The 19,973-nt window shown below is 39.4% G+C and overlaps 1 protein-coding gene across 1 annotated transcript in view; it reads right to left on the reverse strand.

The window, feature by feature from the left end:
• LOC146625992 (sodium channel protein type 3 subunit alpha-like) overlaps window positions 1-19,973 on the reverse strand; it is a 206,402-nt gene that overhangs the window by 173,005 nt on the left and 13,424 nt on the right. The window contains exons 6-7 of the mRNA XM_085363113.1: window positions 8,512-8,603; window positions 5,177-5,419 (exon numbers count right to left, since the gene is read on the reverse strand). Of these exons, the coding sequence (XP_085219239.1) occupies window positions 5,177-5,419; window positions 8,512-8,603 (335 nt within the window). The remainder of the gene's footprint in view (window positions 1-5,176; window positions 5,420-8,511; window positions 8,604-19,973) is intronic.

Here is a 19,973-nt window from a genome sequence, read left to right on the forward strand (position 1 = left end):
AGAGCTGCAAATTACTCTGTCAAGTCTAAACACACGTCCACCCTCCCCCCGTCCTTTTTTTCATCTGCAAGAGATAAATTTACAGGAAGAAAACCTGCAGGTATGACACGAGAGTTATTGGTCAAAGTGAATTAGACTATTAATCTGCTGATGCATGAAGGAAAGGGATCAGATGGTGATTCATTTATACTTCCATCCATCCATCAAACGCTGTGTTCACTTTGTCGTGGAACAAGTGGAGCTAAAAGTTTGCTTTGTTTACAGTGATCAGCATAAAAATTGTTTTCTTTGGGTTTGAAAACGCGCATTCATTTTCTTTTCTCGTCACTTTTTTAAAAGAAACTTGAGACTGAGCCTTGACAGGGATAAAAAGAAGAAGGGGGTGTCTGCCAAAGAAATAACCTATTATTTTGTTCTTTTTAACCTTTTTTAACCTTTTTTTTTTCTTGCAAATGAAATTTGGATTGATGACTCATTGCTCTCCAAAACACTTATGAAAGTAAACTTTCTTAGCGATCTCAACGTTTCCAGTTCAACAAAAGTGCCAGACCTCTGACATAATTAAGACACAGACTCATTACTAAACTATATATCATATAAAAGTTTTGGACAAGCTGTAAAAAACACATGGGTTTGCCTATGCGCTCGATTGCAATTATTCCATTTGTTGTGAAAGCCATGAATGTGTTTAAGGGACATCTTTCAAATTTTCTCTCATTTCTGCCCATTTGATGAATTTTAACAAAATTGATTAAATGCAAATTTTAAAAAAGGCCTTAAAGTAATTAGTTGATGTCAGGAGATACTGAGACTAAAACACCTACAACGTCCACATCGTGAGGTTGGAGCTGCTGATGATAGGATGGTGTAAGCAGACTTATTAGGGTGGATGTACTAGTCAGCAGGGCTGAGAATAAGTGAAATACACAGGGTCTTCAGATGTCAATTTTTACACCACATGGAGATGTTATGCTTCCTGTATGAAGCAGCAGTGAAATAGATCTTACATGATGCCAGTTGAAATGAATTTATTGAAGCACCGGGGACGTCTGCTGCCGTCAGACAGCTCTGACCAGACAGAACAAACAAAGCTTGATGGGAAATATTTAGCACCGAGACCATCCGCCATTGATCTCCCACCAAGGGCTGTTTTCAGATCAGCTGAACGTGCTGAGCTTTATCGCCGCTGCCTCGGCTCTCGGGTTTCACGGCAGCTTTTAGAGGTCGATATGGGAGCCTGTAGGGGACATTTGTTTGACGTGATGGATGGCAAAGCAGACTGGAAATGAATAAATAGGCAGCACATTAGAGATAGGCAGCACCGTCCTGACGAACAGGCTAAAAGCTGACTTGATTTTGGCGGTTTTGCCCTTTATGCTGGCTCATGTAGAAGAAAGTAACAGGAAATGTAATTAATGCATTGCATTAAAAAAAGGTTTGCATCTTTAAAGAAAGCCTAGAGCATTTACATAAGGCCTCACTGGCTGGCGTGTCTGTCCATGTTTTTTATGTGAACATTAAACTGTAGGTAGGTATGAAAACAGGAGCCACACCCAGATGCCCTTTTTAACTGTGAGTAATTTTATTTAAAATTTTTTTAAAATTGTATAAATGACATTTCATTACTACAGACGTCAGAACTGTGAGGCTGATCTAAAAAAAAAAAATCTGCTGAGGAAGAACTGAGTCTAAAACGAAAACAATTAAACAGATGTTTGATTTCTAATGAAAAATGATGAATTTGAAATCATTAAATCTGGTTTAAAATAATTTCTGTTAAGCTGAAAGTAAAGCACACCATGTGCCAGTTACATTTAAACACATAGTTTGGTTTACTTGCATTAAACTTATTAATGCATAACAGTGGATTTTTAGGGGCATGGCTTCTTTGACTGACAGGTGCATCGTGACACAGGCGGTTGTAGCTGCACGCTGGCTACATACATATTTTGTGTACGTTGGTGTATTTTGGTCTCACTGAGCAGCAAAGACAGCGTGCAGCTCAGGTTAAGTGTTTCGTATGGGCTCAAATTGTGGTCATAAATATTTTGTACTTGTAAATCAGTTTTGTGTGTGTAAAAAGATTTGTGTGTGGACTTGGCCAAAAAATACGTGTGAAACTCTGCACTCAAGTTTCAAGTTACAAGTACGAATTTTGACCCTATTTTTCTTCCTTTCATCTGATTGGTCAAGGTCATGTCAATCACAAGTTTAACAATCCAATCAGAGAACAGCTGCGTTTGGCTGTCGGAGGGGAACTGCAGGCCCTTGAAGGGTAATACAGTTTAAAACTGGAGGATCTCTAAATGTCTAGAAGCTAGGTCCCCTAACTTTCAGTGGCTGTTGAAAGGATAAAGTTGTGGTATATCAGTGGTTAGAAATACCATTATTACTTTAGGATTAGTTTAACACAAAGTCAGGGCTGTGGCTCACAGTGTGCAGCATAAAGGTCCTTTCACATCGAGCTCTATGTCCTCTACAAGAGTTTCTGTTTTTTTATCTTCAAATGTTCAAGAAAAACATGTTTTGCTAATTCATCACAAAGAAAGCTTTGTAACTATCCCCACTAGTGAAGACTGTGTCATTTCCACAACACTGCCCCCCACCCCCACCCCCGAGGTCCACAGCGCTGTTGAAAAGGCGCTGGAGGTCCCTGTATTAAGCACGTAAACCTGTGACACAAGAATCACCAAACTCGGACAAACCACAGACTGTTTTCCTTCGTGGTGATGAAGGAAAACGCTGGGCTGGCATGTAAAAGAGCATTTATTCCCTTCAAGGACCTGAAGCTCCATAATGCACCCCTCCGACAGCCAAACCCAGCTGTTCTCTGATTGGATTGTTAAACTTGTGATTGACATGACATTGGCCAATCAGATGAAAGGAAGAAAAATAGGGTCAAAATTCTTCTTAGTCTTGTATGTGTAAAAAAGTCTTTTTACACATACAAAACTGATTAACAAGTACAAAATATTTATGACCACAATTTGAGCCCTCAGCTTGTCTCTGTGTGGGTTTTGTGGCTGCGTGTGATGTATGGAAGTCCACATAATGTGTGTTATGACATGACTGGCACATGCCCTCTCCGTGTGTGTAAAGTGCCCAGTCGGACGGGCTGAACACATCCCTGATGGTCTGTGTGTGTCTTCACTGACGTCAGTTGTAACTACAGCAGCAACATGACATTGTCCAGCCCCGTTAAGAAACAGCAGTCGCCACGGCAGCATGACACACGCTTACACCACCCCTCTCTCCAGAACATACTACAAGCAGGTGACCGTCTCATCTTCCAGCCAACAAGTAATTTTGGTGTTTGCAATGTCCTTTTATTTATTTATTTATTGCAATTTTTTTTTGCAGTAAACCACAGATACCAGGATTTAAAACTCTTGAGCCCCCTGTGGTGTCCCCAGCAGGCCACAGAAATGTTTATCTATTTATATGCAAATGGTACAGAGCCCCTGTGGTGACATGGAAAAAATATTATTGCATGGCAGCAAGTTAATAAAGCAGGAATGTAAAAATCTCGCCACAAGATGAAGAATTTGTGGTGTGTAGAGGACACTGGGTGAGCTGTGGGGCTATCATGTACAAAGCATGGACAAATTTGATTTCTTCTCAATTCATTTAAAACTTGAGATGAATTCTAATGATGTTTCTAAATGAGGTCCACCAGCTCAGAGAAGGGCTGCTCCTGTGCTTCCCTGGAAAAACGCCACACTTCCTGAAGTGCACTGGACATTTTCTGCACAGTACAGTAGATGGTATAGACTGCAGACGTAGCTTCTGGATTTAAGAAGTGAAGCTAACTACTGCTACCAGGTGACAATACCTGTTTTTCCAAAAAGTTGAGTTTATGGTCTCAGTTATTCATTTTGGATCATATTGAATAAAATATAAACTCGATTTTGTATCAGGGAGGAGGTTTATCCAAGCGATGTTGTCAATCAAAAGTCCTGAGCCAGTGACGATGTGGTTTTAACAGGCATATCCACCCCTGGATCATTACATCTGGGCTCAAAACACCAAGATGGTGAGTCCAAATTGGACTGCACTCACCAGTGCGTAACATTATGGTGGCTTTATCTATTTTCCACTTTTGAAACATTGTTCTAGCTCTAACAAAGTTAGATTACTGGAACAAAAGGAGCCCACCCTGACCGAGCTGAAGCAGCACTGCATTCTTAAGTCATACAGACTGATCTTCAAAGATGGAGTTGACAAGTTGACATTTCCATTTTCACTCACAGAGAATCCAAAAGTACTGATACGTTCAAATCGTCTAACACGGAAACCCTTTCTGACCATACGGTTCATAGACCCTCATTGAGGTAATATTCCTTAATATAAACAAAACTTGGTTGGGGTGTAGTACTGGTAACAGCCACTGGTATGTATAGCTCTCTTACGTGTTTAGTTAGAGTGTTTAGATAACAAGCATATAAAACATACAAGCATATAAAAAGTGAAACAAATGCAAAGCAACATACGGCATATACTAATTAACAAATTTAGACAATACAACAAAAGCCTAAGTGGAAGCCAACGTTATGTTTAAGGCTTCAAATTCAATGATGTATAAAGTGTATTTAACTTTAAATATTTCTAAATAATATTCCATGTTCAGGATCTGTCTAAACCCTGGAAATTGTAAAAAGCGTATTTGGAGGTTTCAGAATAAAAAGAAAAATGCCACAAGCTATAAAGAGTTCAAGGTTCGTGGTCTGATCTGTTGAGCACAAAGGGAAGCTGGATGCAGTCATCCAAATATGTTATTTTAAACCCAAACCCAATATGCATAATTAAGACACAATCCAAGGGAGACCAATGGACAGCCAGACACAGACTTCCTTCAATCTTTCACAACAGATATCCATCAAAAGCTTTCTGAAGAAACTTTTTCAGTCTCATCTAAAGACACCATGTCCACACAAGCCCTGATTAACAAGAGGTCTTAGCGCTAACCCAGAGGTTGGGGTGATACTTTAACAGACTCCAGATGGTCAGAAGTTGGTTCCATGTCACGTTTTACCTCCTAGTATCAATTTCTTCAGTAATGACACAAGAGATGAACTTTCTATTTTCTAACTAATTGCACCAGTGCAACAAATTAAATTAAACATCTTTATGTGAAAATCAATCAAGCAACTTGTTCGTTCACTTATTAAATGCTCACCTTCATGTTCGGTGAAGTCTTTGATTGAGGCCCAGGTCTTGTTGTTGCAGTAGAAGGAGGTGTTGGCTGGCAAGGTGTCATTGAAGCAGTGTGCCGTGCTCCGCACACACTTCTGCCGCAAATTTCCCATGAAGAGCTGCAGGCCAATAAGTGCAAAGACACTGAGGCAGAAGACCGTGAGGATCATCACGTCAGCGAGCTTCTTCACCGACTGGATTAAAGCCCCAACGATGGTCTTCAGTCCTGAGGGACCGCCGCGGGCGCAGGGATGCAGAAAGGGTTAATAGTTGAATAAGTCTTTGAGAACTGGTGTAACTGGTCTATGAATGGCGGGTATGTTGAAACCTGCTAACTTGATGAAGATGGCAGCCAGCTTAAATGACATGATCAAAGCAGTATGCCTTCAAATATTTAACTTCAACCTCTCAGAGGTCCAATTACGTCTAAGGTATGATTCTATATGAGATTAATGGCTCTTTGAAAATTGCAAAGAGGGGATTTTCTCCAAACAGTTCCTTATTGTCAGTTGTGACTTGGAGTGTAAAGGTTATTTTGTTTTTGTTTTTATGCACAGGCAAGGTACAAAAGTAAAACTAAACGACAGCCATCTTTATGCATGAAGGTGGAAAAAACAAATCAATGAACTGAAAGCATAAAAAATGCAAATACTCCATTCCTGTTAGGTGAAAACCTGAAAATATTCCTTCAGATGACAATAATTTTAAATATTTTGTAAAAGTTTTAGTCAATCATTGTTAAATTTTGGGGGAAACAGTCAGGTTTTCACCCATGAGCAGCTGATGAAGAAAAGTCACTGTAGGCTAATAATCACCATCAAAATACAGCAAAACAGACCACAAACTCCCCCATTCTAATACTACAATAACAACACTAACACACACATGAACACATGGTAAAAACAGCAGGAACAAAAACACACTCAGAACACAAAGGGTGCAGACAAGTCGACTGTTATCAGCCAAGTCTTACCAAAGAAACCACCAGTTTCTTATAGATTTTTAAATCACCTCTTAGCACTTTTTTTGACTTAGTTCTTTCATTAGAAACAGACAGCTCAAATAGGTTTTCTATTACTTTTTCATATTCAAAGATTTTGTCTCACAGAATCAACTTTTGTTTGTTAACCTGGAGGTGTCTGTAAACTAATGAAAAGTGGGATTAGACAAAGCTAAGCTGCAGTTCTGACATGCTGTCATGGTGCTATTACTTTACTAAAGTTATAACATGTGATTAAACACTGTTATAACATAGCCACTAACATGGCACGATAATGTTTTCATCACATGTTAACAATGCTGTTAGCACTGCATGCTAACATGCACAGTGGAAACATACAGAGGCTAGCCAGCAGGACATCTGAATAACCAACTGCACAGTTTGCATATTGATTTGTGTCTTTGTGGACATAAACTGGTGTCTCCTGAAGTGTGCTGGGAATGTTTAAGTGACGTAGATATCTCCTAAGTGCATTAGCAAAGAGTGTTGCTATGTTCCCCGACCTTTTATGTGTCATGGCTACTCATTTTAAGCTTTTTGTGTGTAATTTTAGACCAACAAAAGTAAAAAGTGCAAGTCCCTAACACATAAAACAACTCATTGTCTTATTAATACAGTGTTTCCTAATATCAGACTGCTGCTTTTTCCTTCACAGGCTGAAACAAAAACAGCAGAATAGGTTAGGGGAGATTATGTCAGCTGTATCTGGCAAGCATAAACTCCATAAGCAACTGGATCAAAAAATGGGTAGCCATTTTTTGGATAGTCAGCATTTTCACTACTGGAATAGCGTAAAAAGCTTAATTAGCAGGTTGTTTTCCACTGCAGAAACCAGCAGGTGAGCAAATATGTTCTTCAGCGTGGGTACTTCTGAAAACCCCTGGAAAAACAGTTGGATGGGCCACAGTGCTGATTGGCCGAACTCGAAGAGTACACCTGCCCTCTCAATGGCCTTTTTAAGCAGCAATCTTCTCTCAAAGAGGGTGCTTGCACATGCACCACAACAATAGTGGCATTCAGTTTCAGAGATCTGTAGTTATAGCAACAACTTATGGCAAACTTTTGATCAACTTAAACCTAACCAAGGCATTTCAATATATAATCCCAACTTTGTTTTAATGATAATTAGTAATCACTAAAACTTCTGTCAAATTCTTGACTTCAACTCACTGAAATAACTCACTCGGCCAACAACCTCTCCAGATTTATTTTGTCCTTTAAAAGTGTTATTTTGTGTACAGGAACAAATTTTTAGGTTTGAGGCTGGACAGACAAACGCTTTTGTCCAAGAACACAAATAACCCCCCCTGGAAATTTTATGGCCACAAGACCCCATCAAGTAGTGAATCTGGTGAATTTTCCACAACAAAAGCAACAGAGGGGGTGAAGGGACGCACCAGGTGGTCAGTTCTGTATCTGTTTGTCCCACTTTGTGTGTTATTCAAATTTCTGCAGTGGAAAAAGAATTACTTACACTCTATCCTCCTTATCACAGGATCAGAATATTATCCCAGTTGCTCACATGATGGCATATCTTCCATTTTAGTTTATTAACTTATGTGCATGTAGGATTATTATCCTACATTTATTGCAGGATTTAGCACTGACATGATGTTACTGAGCAAGCATTTAGTGTACTTCTACGAGGTACAATCATAAAGTTTTGCAACTTTATGGAAAAAATGAACATTCAAAAATCACAACTGATTTAAATTTGACCTTTAACCTTTTTCAGGTAGTCCCTTAGTGTGACCCTGGACCACTCCCAGCATGTCTACTGCCCTACAATCTGAATTGGTTTATGGGAAGAGGACAACGTTTCAGGGAGCTGTGGTCTTCTGGGGAATGCTAATTTGGATAACAGCTGGTGGAAGTCCAGAGGTGCACAAGGGTATGGCCTTGAAGGGACGCTCAACCAAATTTAAATCAGGTAGGGTCTTTTGAGTCTTGTAAAAGTTCGTGATCACACCTTGTAGACAATAGTTGTGTTTTCTAAAGCTAAGTATGAATTTATGCTGATTTGTATGGTGAAGCATTAAATATTGGAAGTCCTTTCTCCTGTGCCATTACTTGACTCATGGCCAAGAGCTGTTTCTGTTTGCTAAGCCTCTGTTTTCCACTCACAACCAATTAGCATAAAAACCTTGGTGCTTCTTCCTGCATACTACCTCTGTTTACTTTGTTAAAGTGGTTGTTATGAAGTAGAGAGCTATCAGTAGGTAGTATGCGGGATGAGATTTCAAACACAGCCACTTAGTGCTTCCAGCAGATTGGGAGGAGTGCGTTTGGTATTCACTCCCCTGCATTCGCGGTCTCACCTGGGATGACAGAGATGGTTTTGAGCGCTCGCAGCACCCTGAACGTCCTTAAGGCTGACACATTACCCAGGTCCACAAACTCAGTCACATATCTGCAACAAGCCGGGAGACAAAAGCACAAAAACAGACACACACAGAAGGGTATGACCACACTGAACAGCAAGCCAGCACAGAGGGATAGAAAGGTGGAGATACCTCAAGAGACAGAAATAGATACAGTAGAGACAGGCCAGGTCGGATGGCAACACTGGAGGATCAAGCCAGAGACTCGACTGTTAAGAAGGGGAAATCAGGTATTCAAAGCTATGGATTTGGATGTAAACTGGAGAAAAGGCAACTCGGTCAAGCACTTTAATATTTTAATGCCTGTAAGGTTTTTGGTTTTTTTTACATAGTATTTTTGGGTATCCACATAGTAAACTTTAACTGATAAATAGTTACATTTTAAATGTCAGAGTGGTGTTTTCAACATCAGATACCAGAACCAAAAAAATGCCTTTGGGTTGCTTTTGTCTAACTTCAAACATCAAATGTTCAGTTTTGTGCCAAAAAAGACAGAAATCCAGCAAACAGGACATGTTTTTAAGAGTTCATCATGAGAAATGCTTTTGTTTGTGTTTGGCTCTGGAATGGACACTGAATTAACCAGTTTAGTGCGTCAGATTTTTTTTTAGCAAATATCCCAACTTGAAGGCATTTTGTTGCCATCGATTCTCCTGTTAACAAACTTTTAGACATATCTGATTTTTCCTTCTTTATTGTTCCTTTAATGCAGATCAGGTGATTGGACCTATGGTCCCCGATTGGGCAAGGAGTGGGAAGTGGGTGGGGTCTGGAGCTGCAAGACACGGCAGACATGGGACGAACAAGAGAGGACGTTCACAACGCGATTACAATTGTCTCCTAGTTTGTTTGTTTTATGTCTCTTGTCGCCCCCTGGTGGTGGTGGTGGTGAGCCCTTACCTGGGATGACTGAGATAGTTTTCAGGGCTCTCAGCACTCTAAAGGTTCTCAGCGCCTGCAGGTTCCCTACTTTGATAAACTCTGTTAACAGCCTGTAGGGGGCAGTGTGATGGTTGTCAACAAACAACAAAGGAAGAGAAACACAACAAAGTCTGAAAATACTGCCGTGACTTTAAACCACCCAAAATTGACTTATTTGGAATATGTGAGCCCTACAGGTCATGCAATTAAGGTGTACTGTTACACACCTGTAAAGGAAAATTTCCAAGAAGTTTTTTAAAAAAGTCAAGTTTACAGGACGTTTACATTTTGTTTATAAATTTTCTAAACATCACATTATTCTGTGTTTAACCGTTACTTTTTTTTAAACTTTTTTTTTAATCATAAGCCAGTCCTAAATGATCCACACTACATCCAAACAATTGTGAAAAACTGTTATTATTACCTATTGAGTTTACCTGCTCTTAAAAAACAAATTACCTATATTTTAAGCTAAAATTCAGCTCAGAGTTATAGCTTAAAAGATCAGATATTCATTGATCAACATTTTCTAGCAGTTGCAAAAAAAAAAAAAAAAAACACCCAAAAGGATTATGCAACTCATGTCAGTGCAAACTGACATGAGTTGACTACAATACAACTGGCTACAGTTAGCACTGACTACAATTTCTTTAAATTGATACAGCCATATAAAAACATTTTTCCAGGACTCTATGTAGACTAGTGGAAAACCAAGTACACCACACAACTATTCAGAAGCTTGTAGAACCATCTTTAGCAGCAATAATGTTAAGCAATTGTTTCCATATGACTTTATCAGTTTATCAAATGGTGGAGGAATTCTGACCCAGTCTTCTTCACAACACTGATGTAGCTCATTGAGGTTTGTGGCCATTACTTTGACCTTTGATGATCTGTCTGAGCATTTAAGCCAGGTTGAGGTCTGGACTATGGGCAGAAATCTGTGCCATCAGAAACTGAATTTGAATCGCTTGGATTGAATCTGAATTGTAACTTGAATAAATGCTTTTAAAAACTGAATATGAATTAGCCTAATTTGAAATTCAATTTATTGATTTGAAAATGATCATCACTAAATTGAAATTGAATTTTATATTTTGAAAATGAATTCATGTGCTTTTAAACCGTATTTTATCCTTTAAAAATTTAGCTCTTGAATAATTTCAGATTCACTTCTCACCGTTCATTTTCAGTTCCAAAATTCAGTTTTTTGGGACTTAATCCGGTTCCGGTTCAAGCGCAGATTAATAGAACTACGTTTTACTAGCGGACTGAAAGTGTTACTGACGGGAATCTACAGCATCTTGAGCTGAATTAAGACTTCAGAAGTCATTCGTCATGTCGAATGACCAGCGGATAAACTCTCAGGTTGGTAATAAATGCATTGCATATATAAGAACAAGCGTCATGTTAACAAATGATAGCCGTAAGGTAACTTTTATGTTTATTGTAGCTGTTAGCTAAAAACGCTAATTTAGCGTAGTTTGCCCTGGATTATGATCGACTGTTTCTAGTAGAATTTCAAAGTTGTCATCTTGGACCCTCTCAGAGTGCCCCCTCTGTATGCTTGCAGAGACTCCTACAGTAGGGAAACATGCAAAACGGTGTCCAAACCTTTGTGTTTTAGCTTTATTTATGTCTTACACAGCATCCCAACTCTTTAGCTAACTTAATAACTTTAGCTAAAGTGAATAGTTAGTCTAACTGAAATTGAATTGTAGAACTGAAAGTGAATCTGAAATTATTCGAGAGCTAAATTTTTAAAGGATAAGATACGGTTTCAAAGCAAATTAATTCACTTTAAAAATATAAAATTCAATTTCAATTTAGTGATGATCATTTTCAAACCAATAAATTGAATTTCAAATTAGGCTAATTGAAATTCAATTTTTAAAAGCATTTATTCAAGTTACAATTCAGATTCAATCCGAGCAATTCAAATTCAAATCTAACTTATTCAAATTCAGTTTCTGATGGCACAGATTTCTGCCCATACTGGGCTTTCACTGGGTCATTGCACCACCTTGATTATTTTCTTTTTCAGCCATTCTGTTGTAGATGCCATGCTTGGAACGAGGTACCAGTTTTAGTCAACCCTAAGGCATCAAATAGACGGCTTCACAATTGACTCTAGAATGCTTTGGTATACAGAAGACTTGATAGTTGACCCAATGACTGCAATGTCTCCAGATCATCACGCCTCCACTACCATGCTTTAGAGTTGGTGTTTGTCCAAAGATGCTGCATTAGGTTTTCTCCAAATGAAGCGCTGTCTATTATAGCTCAGGTTCAACCTCACAAAATTTCAACAACCACCAAACAGCTAAAACAGTAAATGAGAGCAGGAACACGGATTCTGCACAAAGACGTAAACACAAAGCGCGGACCCGCCGACAGATCAGAATCAGTGAGATGTCGCCTTTCTCACCCGACGGCACGGACACGGTCGGGGCTGAAAGCTGACAGCTCGCTGATTCTGATGTTTCGGCGGGTCCGCGCTTTGTGTTTACGTCCTTTTTGCGCTGATTCTGAAGCTGTTTGATCTCTCTCCAAACAATATTGACTGAACCAGCAGCAAAAGAAGATCCAAACTACGCTTCACATAAACATCGTCATGAATTCCCTCTGACTTTTCCTGTTTTGCTTCCACCATAAAATCACACTTCATGCACAGCTCTCTCTCTGTATTTCAAGAACAGTTTCCCTTCTAAAAATCTGTTTTCTGCATTATTTGCTTGCTTGTTACACATCAGTCTACTGTTTACAGCGCTGTCGGACGCTGTTTTTTTCCTTTTACTTACTTCCAAAAAGAAAGCCTCATTTCTGCTGTTCAATAGGCTTCTGAACAAATTTAATCCTTAATTTAATCCTTAATTTTCCTTCATGTTTTTCTGTTTTATCCTCAGGTACTTTGACACAAAGGCATCTGCTGTGATGCTCACACTTTGATAAAGTCTCGCATGTGTCAGGTTTCTTTTTATAGATATAAAAATATGGAAATGTACTGATGCATGATCTGAATTATAATATTTCTGACTGTCTGAGGCAAAATTTCACCGGTTCAAATTGAATCGAATCGAATTGATTCTAGAAATCAGTGACGATACCCAGCCCCAATTTGATTATCAGCACCTGCTAAACTGCTAGCCATGGAGGGATTTTCCAAAAGTGTTGGTGATATAGACGGGTAACAGAAGACAATCCTGGATGACAAACAAGGAGTTTCAGGCATCTCAGCAACAGTGTTTCCTTTGGTTTTTATACCTGTTAAAACTCATCAATTCAATCAAGCTGCAGTCTGCACAAGGTAAACTTAGAATAAAAGTGTTTTTTTTACTTTTACATCAACATCCACAGTATGAATCTCCAAGGGGGAAAAAACTACTAAAATCTGCTCTTGCACTCGATATAAAACAAACATCAAATCTTTAACAACAACCTAAAAAAAAGAAGTTTATAACAAGAGACATAAGCCACACCCAAGCTATGAACGCCCTCTTTAGATCGAGTCAGACGAAGCCCTGAGAGCCAAAAGGCGCCAGGCAACAGCGGCCATTTTGGGGCCCCAGTTAGCTCAAGACATTTGATACTCAGTTGCTAACGGCCCTCCATTACGGCTCATATTTCACCGGATTTGACTGTTAGGCTGATTGAATTACCAAGGAGGCGTCGAGAGGTGTGGCTGTCAGAACACGCCATTTAGATGCAAGAAGTCACGACCAGCTGATGGAAGCAGTGGCAGCAGAGACACTTCACAATGGAGGGCTCAAAGAACCAGTTCAGGCCTTATGTGAATGTACCTCATTGGTTGTTTTGTTGTTGTTATTTTTGTTTGTTGTTTTGTTACTGTGTCTTTTAAAAATGTAATCTTGAGAATATGAAATTAGATTAAATTCCTTCTTCCTCTGTTTCAAGTGATAAAAATGATGTACGAGTAACACCACATCCCATTTTATTGAAAGGTTCCAGTTTTACCAAATCAGAAAAATACCTAATATGACAAATGCTTTTCAGTTTTTTACAATTTATTCTTCTATTAAGTAGAAATAATAGAACACTGATCGATTTCTCATATTTGCTTCTGAAGACCAAACATGAAGTAGCTTTTTTAAAAAAAAGCTAGTAATAAATACTGGTAAATAAAGTATTGGCATTTTTGTTGTCATGACAACACTATACAGACTAAAATGTAAAAAATAAAGATTTTTATTGTGTAAGTTGAGATTTTAAGTGGTTATTAGCAGTTTTCAGAGATGATAAACTTTATACAGATTTTTTAAACTAAATGAACAAAAATATTTTATCTTATATATCAAATATTTCATTAAAAATGCATATGTGAACAGTATTTATAATATAATGTTACCATTTAGATTTTTTTTTTAAATTTTTGGAAGCCTCAAATTCTCAGATTATTTAGCAGTTATAATATGGACCATAAAAACCTTCAGTTCCCTTTAATTTTCAAACAGATGTTTATTTAAAAAGGAACTTTTCACTGAACTCCTGCATCAGAAACGTTACTCTTCTCCTGTTTGCTCTAGTATCACAAGTTTGGACTACACAAAGTTCATTTTTACTGATCATAATTATGATTTTTAAAGTACTGACTGTAGTCCAGGTCTGTAATTTTAAGCCTTTATCTTTTTGTCTTTTCTCTAAATGCTCATCAACCGGCAACGTTTTCAACCTTTTTGTCTTTGCTGCAGAATTTGTTCCTCTTCCAGTGTGAATATCATTTTATACCTCAAGAATTTGCATCATTAAATCTGAGTTCCTCCATCTGTTTTGTGCTATAAAAGAGGAAAATTCTGCTTTAAATCAGTTTCCACTGAAGAATGAAAGTAAGAGATCGTGTGATGGTGCTTGTTCAGCTCCATTAGTGCTTCGTTTCTTTACAGTAGTAATTTCAAATGTGTTTTAATTAAATCATGGATGATTTAGTGTGAGAAATGGATCAATACGACGCATCAAACGTTGCAGCTTTAATGCTGTGGAAATGACTGTGGAGTCTGCTGCTGCTGCCGGTGTGGTGATGGCAGCCATTAACATGTCATTACTCCAGCAATATCAGTAACACAGGGGTGTGTGTGTGTGTGTGGGGGGGGGGGGGGGGGGGGGGGGGGGGATGATCCTGGTTACTATGGGAATCCTGACTCGATGGGAGGGGTCAAAGGCATCAATCAAAAAGTGTGTGTGTGTGTTTACTGACCATGACTCTGGTTTTAATAAAGCTCTGGAGCATAAGGGTGATGTGTCAGGGGCGGAGTTCTTTTGTGTGTGTTTATTGAGACATGTTGTGTGTGTGTGTGTGTGTGTGTATTAACATATGCACTTAACATGTTCTTCACTCTCAGTGTGTGTGTGTGTGTGTGTGTGTGTGTGTGTGTGTGCGCGTGTGTCATGTATGAAGAGGTGACTTATGTGTTCTTGTCCTGCTAAAGATCCATCTGACTGCAGGACATCCCTCAGTTCAAGGACATGTGTGTGTGTGTGTGTGTGTGTGTGTGTGTGTGTGTGTGTGTGTGTGTGTGTGTGTGCGCGTGTGTCATGTATGAAGAGGTGACTTATGTGTTCTTGTCCTGCTAAAGATCCATCTGACTGCAGGACATCCCTCAGTTCAAGGACATGTGTGTGTGTGTGTGTGTGTGTGTGTGTGTGTGTGTGTGTGTGTGTGTGTGTGTGTGTGTGTGTGTGTGCGCATGTGTGTCATGTATGAAGAGGTGACTTATGTGTTCTTGTCCTGCTAAAGATCCATCTGACTGCAGGACATCCCTCAGTTCAAGGACATGTGTGTGTGTGTGTGTGTGTGTGTGTGTGTGTGTGTGTGTGTGTGTGTGTGTGTGTGTGTGGAGGTGGAGTAAGGACACGGTTGTCTTATTTTACTCATTTTCATTTGTTCTGTGTAACCTCTCAGCCTTGTTTAACTTTTCTTTGTTTCTTGCCTTATAGCTTCCACTCTGGAGCTGCCTCTTCATGCTAATCATGACTGAATGTTTCAGGTAACACCTGAGAGCCAGAAGACTGGCTTCACAAACACTTGGAGGGATATCCCCATTACAGTCACCATAGGCAGCCAATCAGAGGGAAGTTGTTTCTACAAAAAGGGGCTGGAGTCAACTGGCTTGTTTCAGACAGAGATGAGCTAAAGAGCTGCACTTAGGCACTGCGTAAGATAAATAAGGATTATTTTGAACTGTGAATCATGCAAAGCTAGTCTGGTTGAGTCCAGAGCTTGAAAGTTCACAGCTCCAGCTCCAACTATAATTTCTTTCTCTTAACTTTATAGTTGATGCACTAAGAAAAAATTACATCAACTCTTCCAATAACTCTAGGACTGTCTTCAAAATGTATGATTATACACTTAAATGTTCACGTGTTCCTGCTCTGGAATGCCAAGGACTTCACTTCCCTTACATGGTCGAATCAGTGAATGTAATCCAGACAACAGCTGCGTTTTCTTAAACCCTCTGACTCGCTGACAGGAATTCGGATCATCTTTGTATTTAATGGGGAGTTTCTCCTTTAAGTGAGACCATTTTGGGGGATTTCATGGGAGCTCATCAGGGTTGTACTATGTGACTCGACAGACTTGGCATCCCATCATCTGAGGGCACCTTCATGAAATGTTTCAATTTACAGTGTGCACGGCAGGGGTGACGGCGCTTCATTACACCACACTGTAACCCGCGAGCCGAGCCTCAGGATCATCTGTTGATCCGATCGCTTCGTTCTGACTGTTCATCTACCCGCCGGCGACCCTCGCCGCAGGCCTACTGCTAATCGACTCTCTGATTGATCGCCACCTCATAACAAAGCAAACCAAACTGCAGCGATTTTCCATCAGTCAGTCAATTGCCGATGTGGATGGGTCATGCTCTTTTTCTTTGTGAAACAAAGCGGCAGGATGTCGTTCACAGAGCGGGCGTCACCAACATTGTTAAGAGGAATAAGAGGCTCAGAGCTTTGGAGTCTTTTTCTTGACTTGAATTGATGGTTTGACAGTCGATTATGTGCTGAGGGGTTTGAGAAGCCTCGTGCTTTTTAAACCTGTAATTTGGGAAATGCAAGAGTGTCACTGAGGAAACCACTTCACTGTTTTTTTGTTCTATGAAAACACCGTAAAATGGCTTTATTCACTAAAAGTAGCATCCAGCCAATAAAATATTCACTCATCTCGCTTTGGATCTGCTGTCTCTTTTGTTGGCGACATTTCTTTTGTGCCTTTTATTGTTTCTTGCTGTTGATGTTTATTTGAAAGATTTTAATTTTTATTTCCCCAATTTAAAACAAGTATGCAGTCAATATTGGTGACGGTATTTATGTCACCTCTGTTATTGTGATGTCTTTCCTACAAAAAAAATTTTTTTTAGTATACGTGAAAAATGTGTTTTAGAAAGAGAAGGGTGTTCTCAAGTTAAGTTTAAAAACGAACCCCAAACAATAACCTGCACAACAAAACAAGCCATCATTTACTCATACTGTGGTCGTGTTAAAATATTCACCATCATAAGAAAAAAATCCAACCTAAGATTTAAAACAAAATCCTATACTAGCAAGTGCAGGAAGTCTTAAGAAATTCTCCTTTGTGGTGTGTATGCAAGTGCAACGCATTCCATGAAATAAATGAAAAAGACCTGCAGAACACAAGCGCGAAGACTATAAAGAGAGCAAAATTAATTTGGTTGTTCCAACTCTCATTCTCCAAATCTCTCTAATTAAATGCCCGAGTGGTGAACGCTCATTTGTATCCACAAAAAGTGCAGCCAATATTCCTCCAGCACCCACGACTCTGTCCTTTAGCAAAAGAAAACAGATGAAGTCCAGAGTCAGAGATAATGGCTTCACAAAACATTTCATCAGAGTGCGTGTCGGATTGGTCAGATGAAAATGACCTCAGTGTGAAAAGAAATCTCAAGGTTGTTTAGAAAAGCGTCAAAAAGCAAAAGAGAATCGAGGAAGACGAATCTTTTTGTCTCTAACGAGCTGCTGATAAGCAGCCCTCAGGAGAGGGTGAAAAAACAGAAATCACAGATTCTTTGACTCCAGTGAATCTGTCACTGAGTCCACTTACAGGGCTGAAAAAAAGAGGCTCACAGTGAATCTTTAAAGTATTAGGAGGACTCATTGTTTAAAATCAATTGAAAAAGCATAGTGTGTACAGGCTGAGCTTGTTCACCCCCTTAAAAATGGCTCCACCACTTTTCCAGTCACCCCACCTCTGCAGGAGTGGAAGTAGATGCTTTAGCCCCGTCCAGCTTTTAAAATGTTACACAACTATATAGTTATAAAGTATAATTAAGTTTTCAATAGTAAGCCTAAATAGGGAAACTGTCCCCTTTCAGGATGTCATGCTAGTCCTCCATGTATGTTTGTCTGCTCGTCTGTACAATTACACCCGAACCTCAAAGCTGAGCTTCGTGAAGCTTGGAGAAGAAGCCGATAACGTCTGGTGCAGAAGGAGGTGCAGTTTTTACTCTGAGAGAGGAAACCACGTCTCTAAGGCTACTTTCAGTAAAACGATACAGGCTGTGTGTGATCATCATCATAAGAAGTTTCAGTTTATTAGTCGTGTAAATATTCTGGCTGTAGAAGCTGATTTAGTAGTGACAAGTATATTTTGCTGAGGAACGTAAAAGAGACGAGCATAAGAATCAGTAAATAAGTGTAATGTACTATGTCATTTGTTCCCAGTGAAGAAGAAGCTCAAGAAGCAGCGATAGTCGTCGCCGGTCAGGCTTATGCTTATTAACGGCGTAGAGTTTGAACTGGCAGCACAAAGTCAGACTTTCTCCTTACTTTGCAAATGTGTCTTCTGCTTAGCTTTGGAAACTGAACATATATCTAAGTTCGTGTGAGACACGCCTTTATTCTTTAATTCCGCAGCATTAATCCGCTCAGAACAACAACAGAGTCACGTCATCCACGCTGCTCTGCAGCTCTGAGCCTCTCTTCAAAAAAGGAAAATGCTGTCTGATTAACTCTGGTCATTTCTGCAGATTTATTTATTTTTCTATTCCATTAAAAGCATGAAATAGCAGAATCACTACAATTTCCTGGTCATCTTTTATTGTTTGAGTTTTAAATTGTGTATCCAGCAAGGCCATGTTTTACCAGCCCACCGCCTCAATCTGCTTCTTTTATATCCAAGCAGTTTTCTTCTGTTGTATTTTCTTCTTTCTTCTGTCATCTTTCTTTCTTGATTTTGTGAAAATGAACTTGCTAAAATATCCGTGTGCAATAGGAGCGTTTTTCTAAAAACACAAGCTGAACTTCATCTGTGATGCTGCTGTTGCTCAAACTCAAACTTTCATGTAAGAACTGAGGTTTAGACTCCGGTGGTGCCACACTTTGAACGGCAGGTGGATGACTGGTGTTCTGCTATTTCATCACGCGGTCCTGCTGCCACTGTCACATCAGCCGATCGTCACAGAGTGCATTCAACTTTCACAACCCATTGCTTGTTTTTCTGATCACCACATGAAACAGTTACCACAGCACCTTGGAAATGGGACTTTCCATTTTATACTGATAATATCATTTGCAACCAGAACCTGCATATTAGTGATCAGAGGATGGAGATATAGCCATAGTAAGGCCCACTGGTCTTTGGCTGAAGCAGGTTTAGGGCTTCCACAGCTCCAGTTCAAGAACCCCAATTAGCTGAGGTGAAGCCTAGCAGCCGCCTGTGTCACCATTTACCTGTCAGTCAAAAAGGCCACGCCCCTAATAATTCAAACTTTAAGCCTTAACTAAGTTGAAATAATTTGACTTTAAAAATATCATCCTCATAGAAAAAAAAATTGGAACAGGCTGTAAATGTGTTTATTATGTAAATCTGAACATTTTAACATGATTCACCTTTGGAGCCTCGAGTGGCCACTGGAGGAACTGCGGCTGTTGGTACTTGAACGTTGGCTACACTTTAAGTCCCAGAAGTTGCCGATTATGGCTATGCTGACTTCAAAGGAGCTTTGTGTAGTTTGTGTGGTGTCACTGATACCAAATTTCAACCTTAATTTCAACAGACAAACTCTAGTTGCAATTTTTTTTTGTTTTCATTCTCATATAATTTAAGAAACACCGAGGGACAAAATGTTGCCCGGTGCTTTTCGCGTTCCACAGATAAAACCCTGTGACTTTTTGGTCCATTCAGTAGACTACCTATGAGTTTCAGTGGTTTCAGTAAATGTAAACACGATTTGCAGTTTTTCGTGCAGGTTCACAATCACAATCGATGAAGACGCTGACCTCCATCTGCAGCTGTTCTACAGTCACTGAGAACAAACTGTACACGTAACCACATGCAAATCCATCAGGAAGGCATTTGATTGGTCCCAAATTTATTCTAGAGTAGCACAAAGAGCCCAAACATCCAGGCAGAGTCATAAAGAACTAAGTTCAGACAAAATACTGTGTGAAAGTATACTCAGGAGAACTGGTGCTCTTTAAAAGGCAAGGGGTGGTCACAGCATTGA

The sequence above is a fragment of the Diplotaxodon limnothrissa genome, linkage group LG9, assembly GCF_057381915.1.
Source record: "Diplotaxodon limnothrissa isolate DT_005_m linkage group LG9, D_limnothrissa_male_GT1.1, whole genome shotgun sequence".
Classification (NCBI taxonomy): Eukaryota; Metazoa; Chordata; class Actinopteri; order Cichliformes; family Cichlidae; genus Diplotaxodon; species Diplotaxodon limnothrissa.